Source organism: Gossypium hirsutum, chromosome A11, assembly GCF_007990345.1.
Source record: "Gossypium hirsutum isolate 1008001.06 chromosome A11, Gossypium_hirsutum_v2.1, whole genome shotgun sequence".
NCBI lineage: Eukaryota > Viridiplantae > Streptophyta > Magnoliopsida > Malvales > Malvaceae > Gossypium > Gossypium hirsutum.
Window position 1 is genome coordinate 11333281 of NC_053434.1, and position 20527 is coordinate 11353807.

Sequence of the window (20527 nt, forward strand, 5' to 3'; positions counted from 1 at the left end):
TAGTTGGTCCATGAAACCCCGAAAATAGGTAAAGTTTACTTTGAAAGCAGAGGCTGATAGCAGCAGTGGTGTGGATTGGAAAAACCACAAGAATTCGTAGGAGTGGAATTAAATAGTGATTAAATTATGTAATCGAACCTTGATGAATCTACTTTCATATGAAAGTAACGAAACAATTATATGAATAGTACAGTAAGAGATATTCGGGTTCTGGTGGAACAGGGCCAGAACAGTTTCTGGATTCCCTATTCCGACTTTGGAAATTCACTATAAATTGACAAGAGATAATTAGGGGTCATACCATATATGTATGGATTCCTCTCTGAGTCTAGTTTCCATAGAAACAACGGCATCAGTATTGAAGCTCTGTGCAGAGAGATATCCAAGTCGTAATGGGAAAAGGTCAGTGTAGTTGACCCCTGTAACATGGGAGACTTTGACTAATAAACTGTACTAATTGGCCCAACCAAAAATTCTAGAAAAAAATACATAGGTGGGGACATGAGTCTAGTTTCAGGGAAAAATCAACAAACTGATTTCCGAGTTGTGAAACTCAAGATATGATTTTTGAAGCGACTAGTACTCAGACTGGGCAGTGTCTGGAAGGAAATTTTTCAAAGTTTGTTAACATCTCGTGTCCGACTCCGGTGTCGGTCTCGGGTTCGGGGTGTTACATTTTATTGGTATCAGAGCTACGGTTTAGTCGATTCTAGGACTACCGTAATGTTTTGGGTCTAGCTATACATGCCATTTTATGTGATTACTTGATAGTGTGGTGATTTCTGACAATTGTAAATGTGTTTATTTATGGTAATGGATCCCGATCGTGACCGAGAGGTAGCTGATGATCTTGAGAGTGTAGCGCCTGCTCCCGCACAAGGGACAGTGCCGGCAGACTCTCAACCTAATGCTAGTAATCCGAATGATGAAGCTAGACAAGCATTCTATAGCGTGATGAATGATTGGTTTAACCAATACATTCGAACTAATATGGCTGTTCCACAACCTCCATTCCCGACAAATACTACCCCCGCACCTACAATACCACCGGTAACGGACCAAATAAGGTCAAATAAGCCCCCAGTTGACAGAATCCGAAAACATGGGGCTACTGAATTTAAGGCTATGGATAGCGATGATGCCGAGCAAGCTGAATTTTGGCTGGACAACACTATCCGGGTACTCGATGAGCTATCTTGTACACCCGATGAATGCCTAAAGTGTGCTATCTCCTTGCTACGTGATTCTGCCTACTATTGGTGGAGTACTCTGACTTCTGTTGTGCCCCGAGAGCAAGTAACTTGGGAGTTTTTCCAAACTGAGTTTCGGAAAAAGTATATCAGTCAGAGATTTGTTGATCAAAAATGGAAGGAATTTCTTGAGCTTAAGCAAGGCTCCATGTCGGTTACTGATTACGAGCGAAAATTTGTTAGACTTAGCAAATACGCTCGGGAATGTGTTTCGTCCGAAGCTATTATGTGTAAACGCTTCGAGGATGGGCTGAATGAAGATATAAAAATGTTCGTTGGCATTCTTGAAATACGAGAGTTCGTGGTACTTGTGGAACGAGCTTGTAAAGCCGAAGAGCTTAGAAAAGAAAAGTAAAGAGTTGATGAGGGAACTGGAGAGTTTCGTAAAAGATCCTCGGGAAGGTCTCTTCAACAGACATCGAAGAGATTTTGAGATGATGCGGGCCAGTTTAGAGGCACTTCGGGCCTTTTTGGACGAGATCGTGATCGACCCCCTGTGGGTACACGAGGCACTTCGGTCGCCAGTGTTGGGAATGAACGTCGAGACAGGACGAAATGCCGATATTGCGGTAAATGGCATTCGGGGAGTTGTAGATTTCCTGACCGCTCCTGTTACAAATGCGGATCAGTTGACCACTTCATTAAAGATTGCCCGAGGTTGTCGGGACAGAATGCAAATCAGAGTGGGAGACCGGGTGCTACCACTGCTCGAGGTAGACCATCTGGAAATATGGGCAATGCTAGTGGTGGTCAGAGAGGATCTAGAGATGATATAACCAGATCCGAAGGCCGTGCGCCTGCTAGAGCTTATGCTATACGTGCCCGCGAGGATGCTTCTTCGCCTGATGTTATTACTGGTACATTCACTCTCTTTGATACTAATGTAATTGCTTTGATTGACCCCGGTTCTACTCATTCTTACATATGTGAAACCTTAGCATCCAGTAAGACTTTACCTATTGAGTCTACTGAGTTCGTAATTCGGGTGTCAAATCCCTGGGGTCGTTACGTGCTTGTCGACAAAGTGTGTAAGAAATGTCCCCTGGAAATTCGAGGTTCCTATTTTTCGGCGGACTTGATGCTTTTGCCGTTTGATGAATTTGATGTTATCCTTGGTTTGGATTGGTTGACCGCGCATGATGCGATTGTGAATTGCAAGAGCAAGACTATTGATTTGAGGTGCGCAAATAACGAAGTAGTCCGAATTGAGTCTGCGGACTTGGAGGGGATGCCAGCTGTAATATCAGCAATGTTGGCACAGAAATATGTAAGAAAAGGGTGCGAAGCATACCTTGCGTATGTACTTGGTGACAAAGAATTAGAAAAGAAACCCGAATCTGTGCCGGTGGTTTGTGAATACCCGGATGTTTTTCCGGAAGAATTACCGGGTTTACCACCTGTTCGGGAGGTAGAGTTTGGTATTGAGCTTGTACCTGGGACTACGCCGATTTCGATAGCTCCGTATCGTATGGCACCAACCGAGTTAAAGGAGTTGAAAGCTCAGTTGCAAGAACTGACGGATAGAGGTTTCGCTCGACCAAGTTTCTCACCTTGGGGTGCACCAGTATTGTTCGTGAAAAAGAAGGACGGAACCATGAGGTTGTGCATTGACTATCGTCAGCTGAATAAAGTGACGATAAAGAACAATTATCCGTTGCCGCGCATCGATGATTTGTTCGACCAACTGAAGGGAGCCTCAGTGTTCTCAAAAATAGATTTGAGATCGGAGCTTTTTGGGGCTCGCCGGTTATTACCGACGATTTGTGAAAGGTTTCTCGATGATAGCCACGCCAATGACGAAGCTACTTCAAAAAGGATGTTAAGTTCGAGTGGACGGAGAAATGTCAGAAAAGTTTCGACCAACTGAAAACTCATTTGACTAAAACTCCAATTTTGGTGCAACCCGAATCAGGTAAAGAGTTTGTCATTTATAGTGACGCATCCCTACTTGGGTTGGGTTGCGTATTGATGCAAGAAGGTCGAGTCGTGGCCTATGCGTCGAGACAATTGAAGCCACACGAGAGGAATTATCCGACCCATGATCTCGAACTAGCTGCCATCGTGTTTGCTTTAAAAATATGGCGACATTATCTGTTTGGTGAGAAGTGCCATGTATTTTCGGATCACAAAAGTCTCAAATATTTGATGACTCAACGAGACTTGAATCTGCGACAAAGACGTTGGCTTGAGTTGTTGAAAGATTACGAGCTTGTCATTGATTATCACCCGGGAAAGGCTAACGTGGTTGCGGACGCCTTAAGCCGAAAGTCATTGTTTGCTTTACGAGCGATGAACGTGTATTTGTCTGTTCTACCAGACAGTGTGTTAGTAGCTGAATTAAAAGCTAAACCATTATTGACTCACCAAATTCGTGAAGCTCAGAAAGTCAATGATGAATTGGTTGCAAAACGAGCTAAGTGTTTTCCGAACGAGGAATCGGAGTTTCAAATTGATGATGATGATTGTTTGAGGTTCAGAAATCGGTTGTGTGTTCCAAGGAATTCGGAACTCATTTCGATGATTCTGAACGAAGCCCATTGTAGCCGAATGTCAATTCACCCAGGGAGTACGAAAATGTACAACGATTTGAAATGTCAATTTTGGTGGCATGGTATGAAACGGGACATCTCCGACTTTGTTTCGAGATGTTTGATATGTCAACAAGTGAAAGCGGAACATCGAGTGCCTTCAGGATTACTCCAGCCGATCATGATACCCGAGTGGAAATGGGATCGAGTCACAATGGACTTTGTGTCCGGACTGCCCTTGTCAGCAAGTAAGAAGGATGCGATATGGGTTGTTGTTGATAGACTGACTAAGTCGGCTCATTTCATCCCCGTACGTACGGATTTTTCATTGGATAAACTAGCTAAATTGTACGTTTATCAAATTGTGAGATTAAACGGGGTACCTGTTTCTATCGTGTCGGATAGAGATCCGAGATTCACCTCACGATTTTGGAAGAAATTGCAAGAAGCTCTGGGTACCAAGCTGCATTTTAGCACTGCTTTTCACCCCCAAACCGATGGTCAATCCGAGCGGATAATTCAGATACTTGAGGATATGTTGAGATGTTGCATCCTCGAGTTCAGTAGTTCATGGGAACGGTATTTACCTTTGATTGAATTCGCTTACAACAATAGTTTTCAATCAAGTATTAAGATGGCACCTTATGAGGCTTTGTACGGTCGTAAATGCCGTACACCATTGTTTTGGACCGAGCTCGGTGAAAGTAAAATTTTCGGAGTTGATTTGATTAAAGATGCTGAGCAGAAAGTAAAGGTAATCCGTGAAAGTCTGAAGGTAGCCACGGATCGTCAGAAGTCGTACGCAGATTTGAAACGAAAAGACATCGAGTATCAGGTGGGAGACAAAGTGTTCCTTAAGGTTTCACCTTGGAAAAAGATACTCAGGTTCGGCCGTAAGGGCAAGTTGAGCCCAAGATTCATTGGGCCGTACGAAATATCCGAACGAGTTGGTCCAGTTGCGTATAGATTGATTTTGCCCCCGGAGCTTGAAAAGATTCATGACGTCTTTCATGTTTCGATGCTTCGACGCTATCGATCTGATCCATCGCACATAATTAGCCCATCAGAGGTTGAAATTCAAGTCGACATGAGCTATGAAGAAGAACCGATGCGTATCCTAGCTCGTGAAGTGAAGGAGTTGCGAAACAAAAGAGTTCCGCTAGTAAAGGTGTTATGGCTCAAACACGGGATCGAGGAAGCTACTTGGGAGACCGAGAGCTCGATGAAAGAACGATACCCAAACCTATTTACCGGTAAGATTTTCGGGGACGAAAATTTCTTAAGTGGGGGAGAGTTGTGACAGCCCAAAGTTGACCCTAGTCGGAAAGTGGTTTCGGGACCGCTAAACCGAGTCACCGAAATGTTTAAATGTGATACTTATTGTCTAGAATATGTAATTATGAATGTGTGAAAATTTCAAGCTTCAATTTGGTTGATTTCATGTGAATTTAGTCAATAGGACTTATGTGAGAAAATTCTAAAATGTGATAGGTCAATGTGTGAGGACCTATTAGTGCATGTGGACAAAGGGGGACTTGCATGTCAAATTCCCCCCTAATGAGTAGTGGCTGGCCATGACAAGGAATGATGGGCAAAACATGTCATGAAACATGTTTTGTTAATGGAAGAATAAAATAAGGAGTATGGGTAATAAAGAAATGGAAACAAAAGAAAAAAAAATGTGTGGTTGCCCCCCCCATTGCCGTGAGCTAAAGAGAAGAAAGGAGAAAAATTTGTGTTCATCCTTTCTCACCTTCATTTAGCCTAAATTAGAAAGAAAAACAAAGAAAAAAAATTTCTCATCCTTTGGTTCATCCTTGGCCAAAAATTTTAAGGAGGAAAGAAGAAGAAAGGTGAAGAGATTCGGCCATGCATGTAGCTAGGCTAAGGTATGTTTGATGATGTTCCATGAGATGCATGCATGTTTTAGTTGTTAGCTTGAGTTCTACCTAGCCCATGGTCTAAATCTTGCTATGTGATGGAAATGGCACTTGACCATGGATGCATCATTCTTGGTTGATGTTTGATGTTGTGGTGATGAGGCATGAGGATGAGTTAAGATTCGGCCTAGGTGGAGGTTGTGTTAATGCCATTGCATGCAAAATATGAAGCTTGTTAATGATGCATGTGATGATGGCTTGATGATTCTTGAACCTCCTTTTTAGCATTTTTGTGTGAGCACATATGTGCATTGGTTGCTAAATGGAGAAGAATCGGCTAGCAAGATGTGTGCTAAGGCCGAATGTAACTTTGCATGTTGATGAGCAATGCATGTGTTAAATCGATGAAAAGGGGGAGGATGCTTTACTAGTGTGTATATGTGTGTATTAAGTGTTGAAATCGACCCCAAAAATAGACATGCATATTCGGCCAAGGGGAAAGAAATTAGCTAATATGTTGTGTTGATGCATGATTTTTGCATGTATGAGACTTTAATGTCTAATGTATAAATATGGGCTAAGTGCCTTGTGTTCATCTTTTGATGCCTAAATGATGAAATCAATTTATTTGTTTAATTAAGCTCAAGAGCAAAGGGGAAATAAATCCGATAAAGGGAAGGAAAAAGTGGTTGTATAGCTAGCGGAATCGTTGGACAACACCCGAGGTAAGTTCTTGAGTAAGAGAGCTTAAATTACAATGTGATTAAATCATGCTCTATGTGTGGCTATTGAGCCGAATGTGCAAGGACGATATGTGCCTTGTGTTTGAGTTTCGCAAATGAAAATGAAATATGAATGTGCATGATTAATTGAATGCTGTCCGGGCTAAGTCCCGAAGGCTTTGTGCTAAGTGAATATATCCGGACTAAGATCCGAAGGCCTTTGTGCGAGATACTAAATCCGAGTTAAGTCCCGAAGGCATTCGTGCGAGTTATTAAATCCGGGTTAAGTCCCGAAGGCATTCGTGCGAGTTATTAAATCCGGGTTATGTCCCGAAGGCATTGTGTGAGTTACTAAAACCGGGCTATGTCCCGAAGGCATTTGAACGAGGAGCTATATCCGGTTAAATCCCGAAGGTACGTGATTTGGTAATGAATGAGCTTGCTGTAAAATTCCAGCGAATACTCGAAAAACATCCCAATACGGGGATATGTTACGTATGTGTTGAATTTAATCGAGCCCTTACAAATAAATGTTCGCTCAGTTGATAAATGAGCTACCCGCCTTCGGCTAAGTTAGTCTATTGTGTATGTACATAAGGGTTGTTAATGTTGTTAAGCAAGTTTGATATCGATAAATTGCGTATTATGAAATATTTCATTTAGCTAAATGTGTGTTATTCTTTGTTTATGCTGGAATTCCTTGCTCAAAACTTACTAAGCATAAATTGCTTACTCGTTACACTGCTCCTCTGTTTTATAGATTTTTGGTTCTCCAGCTATCGGACTCGGGATCTTGAAGTCGAAGTCGCCCACACTATCAAAGGCTCTTTTGGGTACTATTTTGGTTGAATCTTGATATGGCATGTATAGGACTACCCATTGTTGTTTTTCGAGTACTTTATGAAATGTATAAGTGTACAGCCATGCGAAAATGGCTTGTAGAAGTGGAGTATGGCATTAGACCATTCGTGTTTATGAATGTATAGATGGTTTCATGATGTAACTATAGTTGGAATGGAAGTGTTGAGCAAATGATCAGCCATTGGAATGGCTAAGTATGATCATATGTGGGCATATGTATGACAAGGCCCTAGTTGGTCCATGAAACCCCGAAAATAGGTAAGGTTTACTTTGAAAGCAGAGGCTGATAGCAGCAGTGGTGTGGATTGGAAAAACCACAAGAATTCGTAGGAGTGGAATTAAATAGTGATTAAATTATGTAATCGAACCTTGATGAATCTACTTTCATATGAAAGTAACGAAACAATTATATGAACAGTACAGTAAGAGATATTCGGGTTCTGGTGGAACAGGGCCAGAACAGTTTCTGGATTCCCTATTCCGACTTTGGAAATTCACTATAAATTGACCAAAGATAATTAGGGGTCATACCATATATGTATGGATTCCTCTCTGAGTCTAGTTTCCATAGAAACAAACGGCATCAGTATTGAAGCTCTGTGCAGAGAGATATCCAAGTCGTAATGGGAAAAGGTCAGTGTAGTCGACCCCTGTAACATGGGAGACTTTGACTAATAAACTGTACTAATTGGCCCAACCAAAAATTCTAGAAAAAAATACATAGGTGGGGACATGAGTCTAGTTTCAGGGAAAAATCACCAAACTGATTTCCGAGTTGTGAAACTCAAGATATGATTTTTGAAGCGACTAGTACTCAGACTGGGCAGTGTCTGGAAGGAAATTTTTCAAAGTTTGTTAACATCTCGTGTCCGACTCCGGTGTCGGTCTCGGGTTCGGGGTGTTACAAGTATAAGATGTGAAGAATTCCTTCCTCGACGTGACATGAAGTGATGCACCAGTATCAATCACCCAACTAGTCTTGTCGCATGCTAGGTTGACCAAATTCTCATCACAAATAACTAACAGATCTTCACGGGCAATAGTAGCAACACGCTCGGATTTTTCATCGTCATTCCAATCGTGTTTATCACCACCACCTTTGTTCTCTTTCTTACACTTGAAGCAATATTTCTTGATATGACCTTTCTTACCACAATGATGACACTCAAGATTCTTGTATCTCGATCTTGACTTGCTTCAGCTTTTATATCTACCCTTTCCATCTTTGTCTCTGTTTCTCCCCCTGTTCTCGATAACCAACACCTCGGACTGTGATGTAGAACCCTGAGATCTTCTTCTAACCTCTTCACTCAACACACCACTCTTAGCCAAATCCAAAGTAATAATACCCTGTGGGGCAGAATTAATGAGCGAGACCCGAAAGGTCTCCCAAGAGTCTGGTAGAGTAGCAAGCAACCAAAGTCCTAAAATCTCGTCATCAAATTTGACACCCATACCAAGCAACTGATTCATCATACTCTGAAATTCACTAACATGGTCAGCTATAGACATTCCTTCTTTATATTTCAGCGCAATCATTTTCTTCAGCAAAAACAACTTGTTATTGCCCGACCTCGAAGCATACAAGCTTTCAAGCTTCTCCCACAATGTTCGAGCATGTGTCTCCTGATCAATGTGGTTGTAAACATTTTCTTCAACAAATTGCCGAATAAAGCCACACACTTGTTGATGCTCAAATTCCCATTCTTCATCACTTTTCGAATCGGGTTTTTGAGTAGTAAAGACCGGAAGATGCAAAGCCTTCACAAACAACAAATCCTTCATTTTATTCCGCCAAAGTTGATAATTTGTACCATTCAACATAATCATCTTGCTCGTATTAATTTCCATAATTATCTGACACAATAACCAAGCTCTGGTACCAGTTTGTTGGGAAGAAAACGAACAACCGAAACAAAGCGAAAGCACAACCGGTGTTCTTTCTCTCCCTATAACTCCTGTCAAAAATTATGGCAAGCACAATAGCACAAAATATGTTCTCTAGGAACCTTAATCAACTACAAATCAACTAATGCAACCACAACAAAAATAAATAGAAACACCGATATTTTTACGTGGAAAACCCCTCTAAATCAAGAGTAAAAACCACGGGATTTTAGAGTCCGATAAAGAGCTCCACTATCATTAAATGTTCGACTACAAGATCACAATATCAAGCCTACAACAAGCATTCAACTCCGACAAGGCTAACAATATGTAATCTTTAGCAAAAGAGAGAAAATTGAGAGAACATCACCAAAAATATAGCTGCTGAAAAACGGGTATTTCCGAGGCTACAAGACTCGGATGAAAAATCCGACCGTACAAAGTAAAGAACACCTTATCGCCTAGCTGCTGTCCAAAAATCAGCTCAATCGAACCACGGATGGACCTTCGATCGAAGAGTTGATCACTGCTGCACCAAGCTTAAAAAACTGATTTTTCTATTCTCTCTTTTTCTCCAACGAGCTTCAATCTCACTCTCTGTTTTTCTCTTTTTTTTTAAATTGAGAATTTGACACTCAATAATAATAGAAAGGCTCTCACACTTTCTGCCCACACCACACGTAAAAGCCAAAATGAATGGCTCTTTTTTTTTTGACAAATCCAAGAAGACAAAGACACTAAATATGTGGCAGAAAATATGAGTTTCCCACATAATGGGACCCACACCTAACAAAAATGAATCTGTGGCAGATGATTTCCATAATCTCAATTAACTTTCGAGGATAAAAAGGGGGAAAAGAGAGAAAGCAACAGAAATATAGAAATCATCTTGCCTCAAGGTCGTTATAGTTCTTGTGATATTCATATTGTCCAGGATGCTGTCTGCATTGAACATTGAACAAGCAAAACTAAGCCCACTTGTTTTAGGGTGTATTCAAAGAATTGGTACCAAGAAGACCCTCATTACCTTTGGCAGATATGACATGTATAGTGCTCTGTGGACATGTGTGAGTATAACTCTGTATCACCATAAAATGGAGACTTGCAGAATTCACACATGGGATGCCCCAGGACGCCACCTCTCTCACTCTCAGTTCCATCCACCTCTGAGTCACCTGTGTTTATATGTTGATTTAACTGTGCCCTAGTATATAGCTTTTGTTCACAGATAAATACCTACATTGTCCAAAATAAACCAATGAGAAAATTGATGCGTTCACAAAGCTTTTCTTGATGGACAAACAAACTGACTCAACAAAAAAGAGGAATGCTCCATACTGGTCATACTCATACCTTCCGACCTTCCAAACACAGGCTGCACATAACCAGTCTGTGCTGATGAAACAAATGGCCTTTTAACTGTTCAATGTTCCTAAATTTTCCCCTCCGCTTGATCCCAGCATTGGATTGCTCTTCTATTTTGTCACATACAATGCAAGAAAGCCTACACATTGCCTTGATCATCCTGTAGTGAGCAACATCATCAAAAAATGCTTGTGTATCCTCATGGTACCAGTATGAACCCACCCGGCCTTCCCTTACTTCAATTGGCAATACAGAGAAATCATTGATCATCCTCGTGTAATCCCCTAGAGCCTGGAACAAGAGCAGAATACTTATCATACATGTGCGTGTCTATATAAACAACAAGTGAATTTATAAACAATACCAAACGCTATAATTACGGTAGTTTCAATTCGAAATCGACATTGGCGATAAAAAGAAGAAAGAGGAAAGCTCTAACCTTAGTGACAAAGATGACGTTGGACTCAGTCTTGCAGATGCAGCAACGAAGATCCTTGCAGATGAAGCGGAGACGAGCAACACACGTGGAGCACACGTCTCGGTGACCACACGCGCCGTAGGCAACCCATTCCAAATTGTCAGCACAAACCACGCAGCTATCATCCATCTCCGTTTATTGATTATATTCCAGGAATCCCTAATCGCACTACCCAATTGATAGGAGAACTAACGTTGTGAAGAAAAATTATTTGAAAATCTTAAATTGTTTTTGTTCAGAGAGAAATAATTCATATTTATAGTGGTGTTGTACTTCTGTTAAAGGAAAAGTAAAAGGAAAATTAGTTGATGACGTGGGATTTGGATGGTTCATAGTAGGAGAGGAGGCGGCGCACGGATCTGGGAAGTTACTAGCCGGAAACATGGAAGGTGAGAAATCAAAATTATAAAATATTTTAAAATTAATTTAAAATATAAGTGATAATTTAAAGCTGTAAATGTAAGAATCAGTAAATAAGCATAATTTATTATTTATATATTAACACCTCGCTAAATATAGTTTATAGATGTAGAGAGTATGAATTGGACAAAGAAAAAATCAAGTTGGAAGTCAGCGTACGTGCAGACCAAGTAAGATTATAGCTGTGATATCGACTTGCTCGTCAAACATTAAAAGGGAAAGGAGAGACAACTCTTGAATTTTAAAAGAATATTGATGAATATTTTGGTCAAAATAAGGATGCAAGTCAAATGGCGAATTGGCTCACCATATTTACATATTTATAAAAATTATTTTATTATTTTATTTGTATTTTTTAATCTTTAAATTTATATTATTTTCTCAATAAATAGAAAAATTAATGTTTGTTACTTTTGCTGATGAAGCATCCACATAACAATCTATGTTTATGCTATGTTAGTAATTATTTTTTAAAAATTTTAAAAAATATAAAAATATTATTTATCATTTTTATACTTTTTAAACATTTTTAAGTTTTTAAAATAATTTATTATAATTTATTTTGAATTTTTTAAATAAAAAATTAATTAATTGTTGGTATAGCATCTATTTTGGGATAAATTGACAAATAACACCTGTTTGAAGGTTAAAAGAAATGAAAGATTAAAATGATTTTTTTTTGTTTGTAAAATTGGATGTTCAAATAAGTCAATATGCCTTGGGTTAAATTGGTAAGAGGATTAAGACAAATGAACAAAAAGATTAAAAGCATTAAAACTTTTGCATTTAGGGGCTTGAAAATTAACTCTCAGTTGAGTGAGAATATCCATACACCTAATCCCTTCTCAAGATGTGTTAATAACGAGCATCTCATTCCTCTTTAGGAGTGTCCTATAAATATAGACACTAGTAAAAAGATAAATATTAGTAACAAAACTACTAGAAATAAGGCTAATGTTGAAATAAGGTCAATGACAGTGATATAATCAATCCCTTCAAATTTTACTAAATTATAAATTAATATAACAATAAAATTGTACTTTAATCTTTAAAAACTTATTACTCATTCTTGACTTCTAAAATAATTTTCTAATTTCACCTTTAGATGAGACCATCACAGAAAATCAATAAATTTACTTGAACACTTGTAGCACTAGGGATGTGACTGTGAGAGCCTCAATACCAACTACTCAACTGGTCCCTTATGATCACTTCTACTCCAGTAATTCCAAAATTTCCCATCGAAGAGACATTAGTGTTGAGTTTCAACCATCATTATGTAGTTGTTTTCCATGTAACCAGGATCAAGGTAGGGAGAGGGACCCTCTTCAACGGTTTAGAGATAGCATAAAATTCCACTTTTCTTTCTATCGCCTTGACCACACATAAATTGTCCAGAGACCAAGTATTGAAGACAACTGTTCTTTGAAACTCAAATTTGCCAAAGTTCGGTTTAAGATGGAACTTAGTATTTGTTGAAGGTCCGATCTAAGGTAGACATAAACTATGTGCAACATCTTCCTTCCGATAACCTATTTAATTAAATGGAATTCTTCCTTACTAATACCTAAATTAGTTAAGTAATTTTTTCTGCAAGGAAACAAACATTATTTTGTTAACTAAACCCACCATGAAAAATATAATATATGAATTTTGAATACAGAATAATGTGATGTTGTTTCAAGGCAGAAAAGTTGGATTACTTGTGTAGTATTTCCATTGGGATTGGCAAATATAATGGCAGCTTGTTGACATGGCAAAGACATTTAAACTGGTAAAAATTACTTCCACAATGTACAATATCCCTTTAATCTGTTTGTCTATGGAGTTTTTTGTCTCCCTTTCATAGGTGAGGCTTGTTTGAGCCGTCATGGCTCTCCCTCTCCCTTGGTGAACAAGGTCTCTGTTCCCTTTGCTTGGAAGCCGTGTTTTGCTTTGAAGGTTCTCTTTATGATGAGCCCTTTTTGGGCTTGTCAAGCCCCTTGTGTTGTTTTTGAACTTCTCTATTCGTTTTTTAAGTTGCTTCAATGTGTTCATTGCCATGGGAAGCGAGGGCCTTTACGGAGAACTTTGTCCACCTGATGGTTGCCCGCAAAGGTTATTATTGCCGCAAGTCTCTCTTGCTTTCATGTTTAATGCTGATGAGAGCTTGATTACAGTGGAGATGCTCCCTCACCTGTCTGGCTTGAGATTAAGGTTTCTTTATCTCTTTTGGGCCTTTAACTTAGGGGACGTATTTTTAAGGAAAGCTTCATCTTTGATCAAATTAAAAAGATTCAACATAAAAAAAATTCATATTTAATTTTTTAAATATGTTTAACCTATAAAAGGTGATTAAATTTTTCTTAAATAAATTTAAGGTCATTATGAATAATTATCTCGTGCCATCCTTCCAATTCTTAATCTCGCTCGTAAAAATTGGAGCAAATAATTAGATGCTACAATTAGACTTTAATTTAAGTCCATTATATATGTTACATATAAAACAATTACATTCAAATGTAATTACTTATATGATTTTTTAAATATTTTATTTTATTTTTAATATTTAACCATGGAAATGATTACTCTCGGTCTCAGCTATCACCGTACTAGTTTAAAGCGCTTTTATCTACATGGAATAGAAGGCTTCATGGAACCTCCAACACAGGTTCAGACTGACACTTCAGTTGAATTTTGGATGAATAAAGATACTTTACGTTAGGGCTTAGTTGGGCTTTGTTATGCGGTCAATTGCAAGATCAATGACCCAATAAGTAAAATGAGCATGGGTAGTGACGTACTTTCAAGTTACACAATGCCCTACAACCAATTCTCTCCTCTTATTTTAGAGCCCTAGCCGCTGTACTTCTACTCCCATTTTTCTTTGCGCATCTTCGCCCATCGCCAAGATGCAGATCTTCGTCAAAACCCTAACGGGGAAGACTATAACCCTAGAGGTCGAGTCTTCGGACACCATTGACAATGTCAAAGCTAAGATCCAAGACAAGGAAGGCATTCCACCTGACCAACAACGTCTTATCTTCGCCGGCAAGCAACTCGAAGATGGCCGCACCTTAGCCGACTACAACATCCAGAAGGAATCCACTCTACACCTTGTCCTCCGTCTCAGGGGAGGTGCGAAGAAGAGAAAGAAGAAGACCTACACCAAGCCCAAGAAGATCAAGCACAAGAAGAAGAAGGTCAAGCTCGCTGTCCTCCAGTTTTACAAGGTGGATGAGTCCGGGAAGGTTCAGAGACTGAGAAAAGAGTGCCCTAATGCGGAATGTGGCGCCGGGACCTTCATGGCTAACCATTTTGATAGGCACTATTGCGGTAAGTGTGGGCTCACTTACGTTTACCAGAAGGCTGGTGGGGATTGAGTAGAGTCCGCTTCTACCTTCGGTTAGTGTCCTGCAAAAATTGAATCTATAGCTATTTTTCTTTACAATATGAACATTAGGGCTTTGATTTTCCGTAATCGTTGAACTTTTTTAAATTTATGTATGCTTTATTATGTTATGATACTTTGGGTATGATTTTGGAGTTTTGAATGATTTATCAAATCAGCTTTTTGAATCAAATTATGTGGTATTCTACTTATTTATGTTTTGTAGATGATTCGATTTGCTTTTTTATTTTTTACTTATTTATTATGTTTTATTTTTGGCTATGTTGGATTTGTGTATGCGTGAAATTTGGGATTTACCAGAGGCGGCATAAGCCATTTATTTAAGGTTATATGAATATTTCCTAACTTCGAAGCATGGCAAGTTATGATTGATTGAAAATGATGGGTGAAAGGCCTACTTTGCTTCATATGCCACACATGCTATGGGATTTATAGAGCAGAGTGGTTATCCTGCATATTGAATTATGGGCTCCAGCTTTGCGTTATTCCTGAGTCTACTATCTGTATTGGTTTATTAGTATTCTCTTATCACTCTAATTGATGCCATCGTATATTAAATTGGTAGGCTGGTAAATTGAAGAAATATCCAACCAAGAGCCTTTCTGATCCCTGCAAATGCAATGATATGCTTATTGTTTAGTGTCAATTGCATTGCTGGAGGTTATTGTACAAATTCGAGATAATAGTGCCTGTTATAAGATTTTTTTTTTATGAAATTGTTTACCATTGGGAAAATGAATTTTCGGAGGATGAAAAAAAGTGTAGCTAGTTGGGAAAATGGACGGAGATGAAATTGCCTTCATCCTACGGTTCTAGTTACCTGAATCAGAGTTGTATTCCCCCCTTCTGATCACCCTAATTCGTAACTAAAGAATGAACTTTGTAGTAGTCTCTTTATGTGTTGCATTGATCTAATCCATTTTGTTAGTGATATGCTTATTGGAAGGAAAGTGATCTGGTCATTTCCTAAAGCTTATTGTTTCTTACTCTTATGCTTTTTTTAGCTTCACAACAAGCTTGTTAATTAATCGAGGTAAAAAAAATTGTTCTCATGATTTAATCGTTGAGAACAGATGACAAACAATCCCAGTCGACTAGGAGAAAATAATTGGTCCGTTTTAACTTTCTTGATGATACAAGAAGCTGAAACAGATGGGGACGCTGGAACTTGCTTTCTAAACTAGCACCCCAACTCTTCATCGTTCGAATTCTCTTTCTCACTGAATTAAGGGAATGAAAGAACGGGGACCTGGGAAAGAAGTTACCTAGTTTGGGCAGGATTAAAATCGTACCATATACTAGTACGGTCATGGTTAGATTAAGGTTGTTGGATCAGTTTTTAGCCCTCCCTTTTTCTAAGCAGCCAATTGGTGTTAAAGTTTCAAGGATGAAAGATATGCAATCAATGGCAATTGATTTAAGCTGTCGAAGATCAGAACTTTGTGTAGTCAGATGTCGCTGTTTGAGATTTGAGTCACAGTGTCAGTAGCATTTTTTTATTTGTCAGTCAATCAATGCACAGTTATGGAACAATAGGAGCTGGCCATGATTTGTGCAGCCAACTAAGCAGCGTAAAGGAAAGCAAGCACTGGCCACGGTTGCAGCAAATATGAGAAATGTGCAGACCAATTAAGGAGGGTTCTCTCGAGTTGTTCACTCCATATATTCTTGCTGTCAACCAATAATTGATGGTTTCAGCTTCATGTTCCTTAATAGCACTTAACTGATGATTGTTGCCTCAGCTCTCGATAATCCATAACTTGTTAGCTCCCCGACTCCCTACTTGGACAACCTCCAGCGTTTGAGGAAGGACTTTAAACTTATGGTGGTTAAAATGTTCAACAGCTAGGGATGATTCGAAGTTCTTAATTTTGTAGCTTTTTCTAAGGAGGAAAATGAAGTTAATCTCTTCTTGCAGATGACTATTAGAAATTATTTTAGGGAAGGTAACTTCTTTTGGTGAATCTTCGAAGTGATTTTTCAACATCATAGAGTTGAGTTAGGGTTTTCTCTTTTTACTTTACGGAGAACCCAAGTGCTTGGCGAATTCAACAAAATGAGAGCCCGTTGTTGAGTTGGGCCGTGTATGGCACATGATCATCTATCAAGGAGATGCGAACATCCATCACTTGATCAAGATTGGTACTAAAGACAAATATTTAACAAATATGATTATTTGGAATTGACAAGTTAGATCAAGCACTTCCAAGTCAACAATTACAACATTTCTTCAACAATAGTGATATTATGAGTTATTATATCAACATATATAGTACGTTTGCAAGCAAAAGTAGACAATCTACCATGGATCTTGCCATATCAAAGATACCAAGAGTCCAAAGAAGTAGTTAGCGCGAGAGAGGAAGGAAATAAGTATTCATCCATTAAAAAAGAAAGAAGATTACAATTTGGAAGCAAATTAAAACCAAGTCTTATGCGGCTACATTAGTTGCAGCCTCTACCTTGCCAAAATCAGGAACATTATCATCATTATTACTCTTCTCAATAGCTTTCTCTTCTTGAATCATTTGTGGGGTACCTGTCTCTTCTCGGGTAGCAGGAGCAAGAAAAATCTTCCCAGAATCCCTTCACTCCTGAACAAATTCATCCTAAGCCTCGCTCTAGGGATCTACGATACCCAAGCTACCTTCTTTTCCAAAAAGGCTCTGCAAATCTACACCGTGAAGATTGAGAGGGCACCTAAAAGCCTGGATACTAAGAGTAGTACTGAGCCTAATCTTAGGCAATGTATCACTAATATTGGCTTACGCTTTCCTTTTTTAAGTCTTCTAGGTCAGCTTCCTTTGTAGCCTTGAAGCTTGTAAGTTCAGCTTCCTTGGTTCTCAGTTCACCCTTTCTTTTAACACTTTGATTCTTCCCCAGCTTTTTCCTTTGCTAAGACGTCATTCTCTTTCTTCAAAGCCTCTAATTGGATCCTCGCATCCATCTCATGAGCCTTCCTCTCAGCGACCAACTTTTCAGAGTCTACAACTTTCTTCTCCTTACTATTGGCTTTTACTCCATCTCAGCGAAACTTCTTTTCAAGGAAGCGTAGAACTTCTTCCAATGTTTAGCTTCCTTTTGTAACGCGGTTCTTGGCAGCAACATCCTCTACAAAGACTTGCCTTAAACCATGAAGAATGAGCTCTAATTCCCCTGCTGGTACATCAATTGTCCCCATAAGTTCTGCCACTATAAGTCGGACAAGTTCATCGCTTCTTCCAGAAGCTTAACTTGGATACACAACTTCTACAACAGCTCGTGGTAAGCTCCTATCCCAGTTGGCAGCCACACCTGCAGGAGTGTAGAGGAACACCCCCAAAGGGATTTTATCTCTCAACTGTGAAAATGTTGGGGATAAGATCTCCCAACCAACTTGAATAACTCCATGAACGACCTTCGAGGGGAACTAATGGATGGATCACCGCTAACTTTAGTAGCCGCATTACAGACAGGAAGGGGATAGATTGGTTTAGTTGGATCAGACTTTTTGAATTTTTCAAAAAGTCTATTATAGTTCAATTCAACTTGGTTTTCGATTTTTTGGATTACAAAATGAATTTAATTTTAAGTCTTTTGGGTTTCATAAATATTTCTAAAAAACATAATTTTTCAAGTAAATAAAAAATAATCAATAAATTTTATATGATTTTTGAAAAAAAATTTGTTATAAGTTATTTTAAATATTTTAAATACAAATTATTTATTTTCACATCATGAAAAATTAAAATAAATTGTAAATTAAATAAAAATAGAATTTATTTCGGTTTAAGTAATCGTAAATTTTTAACTTATAATCCATAAATCATTCAAATAACTCAGTTAAGGTCAATTTTTAGTTTCTCAGTTTTTTTGTTGCCATACACTACAGACAGGATGGTTGCTCACAATTGTTGCTTAAGCTGCATGTTGCTCAATTGGAGCTGCAATAGACTGACGACCTTTAGATTTTTCAACATCTTTGAGCTATTCAAGCAATTGATCTTCACGAGGCTCATCTCTTCGTTAATGAGCTGAGTGCTTCCCTTTATTTTGGCGAGCCTCCTCTCTCGCATTGCAAGCCTCTTCTCTACTTTGTTGAGGCTCCTTTGTCTCCTGCAAGGCTCCCTTCCTTTTAGAAGATGTACCTTTGCCAGTGCGAGCTTCGTTAGTAGTTGCTTTTTTGTTTCTTCCAAAGACCCATTGACAATGACGATTCCAGCAAAAGCTTGAGCAACAAAATTGTTCTCAAAACCTTTTTCTCTAAAGGTGTAGAAGCCAAAATTCCACAAAACTCTTAAAGGCACCTTATATAAATAAAGAAGCAAACAGTACGAGTGAAGATTCAAAATAATACAACTTCCCAAAACCAATATAAACACGGCATGTGTCTCCTAAATTATGCTTTATCAATTCACTGGCCAATAATGATTGAACACATTCTTTTTAACATTTAGTGAAACCTCAAATAACGCCAAGATAGACACTCTCCAAAAGTCTACCATTTCACCCAATGTGCATTCATTACTACAAACCAAGAACGTAAATTGGGGCATTTTTTAAGTACTTTTTCCATCTAGGCTTTGTTGCCTTTACCTCGTCATGGCACAACTTTGCTAGTCGACACCTCGTCAAGGGTAGCACCTTATCAAGATTGAGCTTTCTGAACATACATATACATAACACGTGAAACTCTTACGGTCTATCTTGCTAAAAATATATGTTAGGTCTTTCCTAGCATGGCTCACATGTGGGATCTCACCTCATCTTTATCCTATCGCCGCTTATCTAGAGGACTATAGTGCTCTCAAGTGTCCGATCAATTTGGAACTTGCATTGTGCACATGTCAATATCCAAAGTTAAGAGAAGGTCACCTTCACCTATAAATAATTTCGTTATCCTTAAGAAGGATTCATGTCACTCCATTACACCTTTTCCACTATAAGAAAAGAACACCTCTTGTTATAACTCTTTGCACATCCTCCACCGTGTAAACCATCACTGTCTCCTCCTTTCCTTGTTTGTCATCGACATTTTATTAATTAATCAGTTATATATTCAATACTACGATGTATTAGTCACAGCTTACATATATAAAATTATTCTAGTTGTTTTAATATGTCAATTTAATTTCTGAATTATATATGTTTTCTCATATTAGTACCTAAACATTTTTCTTATCCCACTTTGATACTTAAGCTATAATTTTGATATTCAATTAAGTCCAAATTTTATAATAGTACATGTGACATCAATCAAAATGTGCCACGTGGAACCTTCTAACCATTACAAAAGCAAAACATGGCATTCATGATTATGAAATTGCAAAATATATTCCAAAAAAAATTAGAAATTAAATTTTTTTAAAAAAATTGTGTATTTTATAAAATATATCAATGATTTTGACCAAAGTTTACCACCACTGACCAGTGTTAGTTGTGTTGACCAAGTGCTAATTAAATTTTCGTTTGAATTATTTTAAAAAAATCAGTTTTTATTTTTTATGTTTTTCACTTTTAAAGTACTACAATTTATAGAACTATTTTAAATTTTTTAAATTTTCAATTTCTAGAATCTATATTTTTTGAGTTAAACTTTTTCAATTTGTTTTTGAAATTTTGATATATTGTTTTGGATTTTAGAAATTTTTGTATATTTTGGGGTGTTTTGTAAAAAAATATTTTAAAATAAATTATTATAATTTTTTTAGAATATATATTTTGGGAAATTTTGAGTTTTTTTCTTCTTCTAGTTTTTATATATTA

The 20527-nt window shown here is 38.2% G+C and overlaps 1 protein-coding gene and 1 pseudogene across 1 annotated transcript; one reads left to right on the forward strand and one right to left on the reverse strand.

Moving 5' to 3' along the window:
* The window catches only part of LOC107923998 (E3 ubiquitin-protein ligase HEL2-like), a 31303-nt pseudogene extending 20056 nt beyond the window's left edge, over positions 1–11247 (reverse strand).
* A 2862-nt stretch (positions 11248–14109) lies between these two features.
* Positions 14110–14954, forward strand: LOC107924595 (ubiquitin-40S ribosomal protein S27a). The gene has a single exon (XM_016855110.2). It carries the CDS (start codon positions 14283–14285, stop codon positions 14751–14753), a length of 471 nt encoding a protein of 156 aa, XP_016710599.1. The 5' UTR covers positions 14110–14282; the 3' UTR covers positions 14754–14954.
* The last annotated feature ends 5573 nt before the right edge of the window (positions 14955–20527 follow it).

What these genes read in the sequence shown, in the direction of transcription:
- LOC107924595 (XM_016855110.2), top strand. Translation starts at nt 14,283, where the DNA reads ATGCAGATCTTCGTCAAAACCCTAACGGGGAAGACTATAACCCTAGAG.